The 6,366-nt window shown below is 44.5% G+C and overlaps 1 protein-coding gene across 1 annotated transcript in view; it reads right to left on the minus strand.

The window, feature by feature from the left end:
* Positions 1-565: 565 nt before the first annotated feature.
* The window catches only part of LOC119434372 (uncharacterized), a 16,028-nt gene continuing 10,227 nt past the window's right edge, over positions 566-6,366 (minus strand). Inside the window, exon 5 of the mRNA XM_037701542.2 lies at positions 566-1,568. Coding sequence (XP_037557470.1) covers positions 566-1,568 — 1,003 coding nt within the window. The remainder of the gene's footprint in view (positions 1,569-6,366) is intronic.

The raw sequence follows: 6,366 nt of genomic DNA on the forward strand, positions 1-6,366 counted from the left end.
GCAACCTCGTGCTCAGCAGCCCAACACCATAGCCACTGAGCAACCACGGTGGGTGGCACTAAGATTTCTATGGCTCCAAAACCTCCATGCTCCTGTGATCAGGTGACTGCCTTCTTTGTTTTAAGATACACCATGAAAGGTAATCTTTATGGCAGTACTCACAAGATCCAACAAACGTGACACTTAAGCACACTCACATGGAGCAACTGAAGCATGGCAGATACTTCCATGGCAGTGCGCAGCTTCTCAAAGGAACTACTACTTCAAAGGAGACAAGGTGGGTATCGGTGTACCCCTGTTCCAAGTGCAGCATAGTTGCTCTCCTAAAAAACCTTATAGTACATACTTTTTAAGAGAACAAGAGCAACCTAGTGTAAAGCACCAAGCTACAACTGTCTATGCCAAAAGTTACTGCACAATGCATTTTGGAGAATGGTAAACTGGGAATATTGATAATGGCTCATTACTTTCACAGTGCCTGCTAAGAGAACACAATGTCAGCATGACATGCACGTACACAAAACACATACGGGCAACAACGTGTTCTGAAACAGTTCACTGGGGCTCACCTGTCAGATAGCTTGGTCTGTTTTTTCCGTTTTGCTCTGCTCGGAGGACGAACCATGGACACATCGGCAGCCTCGGTTGGCGATGCACGCCGCTTCCTCAACAGCGAAAGCTTGCTGCCACTCGGCTGCGCTGACTTGGGTTCCAAGTCATCGTCAGACACAGTCACTTCAGTGGCAGGTAGGCTAGAGGGGCCCGCCACTTTCCCCGCCTCACTCGTAACAGGGGCCACAGTGCCCTTTGGTGCTGCAAACACATCAAGTAGACTGGGCGACTTGTTTCCATCATCCATCACACAGAGCATCTGGTGGCCCGGCACTTTGGACAGAGATCGTGCGGGAGTCGTGCCTGACACAACACTTGTTGGTGACACCACGTCATCGTCCCATGTCTCACAGGGCGGCGCAGGACGCGCAACCTTGTCCTGCTGGAGAAGACTCGGAGACCCCTCTGACTCGGCATCGGTGATGCCGTCTTCCTGTTCATCAATGACCACCAGCACGCTCGATTTACTGTCAGCTGCTTCAGCACTTGTCTTTTGTTGTTCCTTTGTGCAATCAATGAGCCTTTTATCGTTTGCCACTTCGGTAGGTGCAACATTTCCCCTCGATCGAACGAAATCCTCACAGCTGGCTTCCTCTTTCTCGGCGATTGCTGAAAGCGGCGGCTGGTATGACGCAATTTCATTCTTGGCACTGCCACCACAGAGTTCTATTTCCAGTGTCTCCGGCACCGTCTGCACTGCGAGGGGTGGCAACTTTTTGCCTTTACCATTTGTGGCAGCCGTGCACATGGCTGCCTCCAGGACTTCCTCGCACTCAGCAGGCTCATCAGTGGTGGTAGGAGGAGAGGGAGGTACAAGACAGCTTGTGTCCCTCGGCGAGTCTTCTTGCAGAATAGAGTCCCACAATTTGGGACTGACGGAGCAGTTCAGCAACTGCCGTCTGCACTCGCTTTTGGCTGCCCGTTGTGGAGTGCAGTTGACAACGGGGCTGACATTCCTGATCACAAAGAATAAAAAAATAAAAAGAACTAATTTGGCATGTTACAGAGGCTAGTGCAGTGGTGAACTAGAGTTACAAATAATGTAATCCCAAAACCAACAAAAAAAGACCTTTTTGCAACAGAAGAAAAACCTTCACTTCAAAATAAATGTCTGTCAATCTTTGATAGTTGCAAAAGGTTCTGATATGCAAAAAACCACATTCTGATTCATTTTCACAATACCTCAGAAAAAGCTAGCCAAGAACATCATTTTCGATGTTTCCCACATCTTTTGACAGACCCTTTAGGATATAACATCACAAAATAGCTACATTCACTGTCCGATATGAAACTTCACATAATATGCTTGGCACCTACTCGGCAAAGCATGATGCAGATATTGCCAAGACTTACTGCACCACATTTTTTACATTGAATTGCCCCTAATGGCACTCCTCTTTACTGAAGACTGTGTGCTTATGTACCGCTGTTATTTTATGCAGAGTTACATTTTTGTTTCAATGTGCATGTGTTTGTACTGTCTTCTGCAAGTGACCTCCCCAAATATTGCAGACCACGCTTAGAACGAACATCTGGTAATCTTATTAGAAACTAAGTTTAACCAAAGTGCACTGAAGCTATTAAGAGCTAAACAAACATATCAAAATTTAGCTCAAGAAAGTCCATTTTAAATTACCTCCTCTATAATTATCAAACTGCACAGAAGTAGTCCACAGAAGTAGCCGTAAGGGAGCATCAAACAGCAGAGCTCCCATGTGCAGACAGCCTATTATCAAGCTTCCCTGCACATCTCTAGTTTAAAAGAATATCTAAGAACAATAGTAAACTTAGAAACAAGAGCCAGCAATTAATTTGAACAGGATTGTTAAAGTAAACCTTTACAATAGCGAAAATGTTGCTCTTACCAAGAACAGAGGCTTTTGTAAGCCAAGGAAGAGGCAAAAAATACAAAAAACAGGTGACAACGCCACGTTGAAGTTCCCACAAAAGTTCCCTGTGCCATCATTTGTTATTCCATTTCTTATTTTACTTGTCTTCTTATATTTTACATGTAAACATTTACCTGTTCTTCTTATATTATCATTGCGTTGTCACTGCACTGTTTCCCACGTTAAAATTCACTGCCTAGTAAGGGAATATGCATCTTCTAAAGCAGTTGATTCAACTGTTTACCCATAATTCCTTCCAGGAAGCTTGCTAGATAGAAAAATTGGCAAGTTTCGCTGGAAAGTGAAGCATTGAAAGTGATAGCAAGATTTAACGCTGCGCTTGAATTCGTCGCACAGTGCGCTAACAATACGCAGAGGCAACCTGGCGTAACGCAGCACACAAGATAACTGATGCTACGCTGAAGGAAGAACGCACCAGCAAATACAAGGCACGTCACAAAGCCAGCGCATTGAGGAATGCCCACAGCAGTGTTACCGGCATCGCAGCTCAAGGGTGCACGAGATGGTACCGACAGAAAACGCTCAGCACTTGTCAGTGCCCGATCAAAGGATTACATAGATTTAGCTTAATGCTTTTGATCCAATCTGCTCAGACCAGAATATGCACCATATATTCGGTATACACACAGCTCCTCAGCAGGAATGCTAATGTCTTTGTGCACGACACTCATGTAGGCCTAACCACGTGTGTCAAGAGGATAATCAACAAAGGACAAATCAGGGAAATCTCAGATCGGAGCCAATGCATGAAAAAGGGGGCTTGTCTTCATCAGCACAACAGCCTTTTCTTGCTGTGTTGAGCAGCTATTGCCCTGACAAAGTCTTGCCCCCTTGTTGAAGCACTGGCTATGCACCAACTTCGTTTGTTTGTCCACTGTCGATCAACAGATTGGCTCCACGAAAAGTTTTGCCATGCCACCAATGCCGCAAAGCATGTGAATGGTACTACAGTCGAAACTGGATATATCGAACCCACATAAAATAATTATTGCGTATAACGAACAGCTGTACAACCCCATTGAAAACTTTTGTATAAAATATTCATTTTATATATCAAATTACCTATATGTCATATATCGAACTTTTCTGTAATCTCCTTCAGATTTGATACATCCGGGTTCGACTGTAGTTCTTAGCGGACTGAAGGACAACCATGATAAGGAAACGCACTGTGTTTGCGCCGTGACAAACCCCATTAGCTATCGAGATGAAAAAGCTGGGAGGTGAGAATAAAAAGATGGTCAAATGGGATTGAGGCTGAGCATACGCATCCCCCAACTTCCCGCTACAATTCTTGTCCTCACCATTGCCCACAAGATTTCCCCTGAAGCCAAGTACAGTGGGAAAGCGGCAAGGAATACAATTATGAGGGCACTGACAGGGCCACGGCACATGTGCTCTGAGCGTGGTGATATCGGTCGATTAGTCTCCACCTTCCTCTGACCTACTGTCATCTTCAATTAGGACAATCATGCATTAGGAGTTCCAAACATGTCAGACGCTGGTCCTAAAAGGCCCCTCACCAGGTCCCATAGCAAATTTTGGTTACAAGCTGGAAGTCGTTATGTGTCCTCTAGGGAGCGTTCTACTGCAAGAATTTTTCAAATTGGTTGATGAATGGCAGAGATATAAATATTTGAAGTGTCGCAAACCCGTGATCTCAGGAGGCGAGCTTCACTGCCAGCATAGACACTCTCTCAACTTGCCCCCATCTAGCCTCCGCAAGCGAAATTCCTTCCCTGCATTCTCCATACAAGAGAGAAAGGATTGTGTCACGTATATGTCATGGGCCCCACCTTTCTCTCTTTTTTTTTTTTTTCTCTTGCGTTCTTACCGCGCGGTGCACTTCCGGTGACAGTCTCAAGCCCGAAATGTTGCGTTTTTCTCATTTCACACTGTGCACGATTTTGCACGCAGGGCATGGGAACATGTGCATTGTTGTCTGACCGCTTCAGGGTTACATTGAAATGGATCCCTCGGTGTGTGCACATTTAGAGATATTTTCATTTTCTGCACTGGGCAACTGCACGACGTGGGAACGAGCAGACGAAACGTAAGTACGTCCCTCTAGCTACAGCATGGAGTAAAACAAAAACTTGCACACAGTTCAGTTTGTAGGTTTTATCATTTCTCTAAACTTTAAATCGTCTATTGAAGCAACAGATCAAACAAATTACTGCTGTAGCTTTGAATAATTCTCAAAGTCACGTGTCACGGTTAGTGATGTTTCAGCAATGCGAATTACGCAGGTGCTGTTGTGCGTCTGACAACGATTATCTGGCTGGGAGCGGGGCTCCCTCGAGAAGAAGGGAATGCAGCGTTTGGTTTGCAATTTCAGCTGTTTTCGCAGTGCGCCGCAGTGTAATACTTTGCAGGCACGATCATCAGTGTGCTACACCTATTTGTTTAAAATGGCCAAACCTGGTGAGGGGCCCTTTAAGGCTTTCGGTAGGTATCATAGCGCAAGTCATGTGTGCATGTGTTATTGGTGCCTGCATCTTATTGCACTGTTTTGTGCGTCGAGATCCAATTCTCATTTTTGTAAAACTACCAAAGCAAGGTCTTGATGCAGGCAGGGTACAAATCACTCTAATTCTCCAGCACAAGGTTGCAGTCTGATGCAACCATAGCAGAAACCGCATCACTCTTCTAAAAAACATTATGAATCATACAACTCAAAGGACACTGCAAAACTGAGCAAAAGTATGCTGTCTTTCTCGCTCTCTCTTCCCTTTTTCAACAAGCAGCGCACAAATCTTCTAAAGAGAGCATTTAAGGGCTCCTAAACCATTTTGCGAATGAAAAAAAGTGAGCAGTTTCTCTCTTGCCTTCGCTACCCTCCCCAGAGCCACTCTCCTCCTCACAGTGTGCTCCTCTAGAAGACACATGTAAACTACACCAGTACCAAATGTTGCACTGGCACTCTTTCTTGAAAACCCCCATCGACTTCCACTTATCAGCACTCGGCACTTTTCAGCTACACGCTGTTGCCATCACACGTGCAGTGCAAAACATTCTACAAAAGGTGAAATCATTTGACCACACACGACAGGCAAACGAGACGAGGAGGAAGAGCAGGCATGCGACTTCATGGCAAAGCTTGCTAGAAGACAGATCAGAACTGATGTCCTTCATGTATGAATCAATTGACAGTTTCTGTCCTGGTGTCATCGCACAGGCCGAGCACAACTGAAGTAGTTGAGTGTCATCACAATTGCACAGAACTTAAAATGAGCTGAGCATGTTAAGACTACATGTACTAAGGCAGTCAAACAGCTGTGTTTCTTCGCTGGAAGTTAGGAATATCACTACTGCAACTGAAACTAAACACTTACAAAACTTTAGTAAGGCCTATTCTTGAGTATTCAAGCATAATTGGGGATCCTAGCCAAGTCCACCTAGTTGAAAATCTCTGAAAAAGTGCAGAATAAGGCACTCAGATTTACCTACAGTAAATACTCGCGTCACATCGGTGTAACTGCTTTGTGCATCCAAGCGTGCACGCATCCTGACTTTGTCCCTTCGGCAGAATGTCGCTGTAACGATTATTTTCTTACTTTATCATGGAAACTTAAAAATTGAGAAGATAGACTACCTGAAGCCACCATGCCGACATTCTGATAGAAATAACAACAATTGCATCCGATTGTTTATAGCATGGTGCAACACTTACAAGCATTCTTTTTTTTTTTTTCTAAAGCAATAGAAATGTAGAACAGACTGCCAAATACTGTTATGAATTCCAGTAATGCTAATGTGTTTGTTCGCAAAGGTGAATCGTTTCTTTAATAGCTGCTTGATCAATGATGTTGGTTCTATAGCATGCTCACTCCCACATGTTCAC

This window comes from Dermacentor silvarum, unplaced genomic scaffold (assembly GCF_013339745.2).
Source record: "Dermacentor silvarum isolate Dsil-2018 unplaced genomic scaffold, BIME_Dsil_1.4 Seq1033, whole genome shotgun sequence".
Lineage (NCBI taxonomy): Eukaryota > Metazoa > Arthropoda > Arachnida > Ixodida > Ixodidae > Dermacentor > Dermacentor silvarum.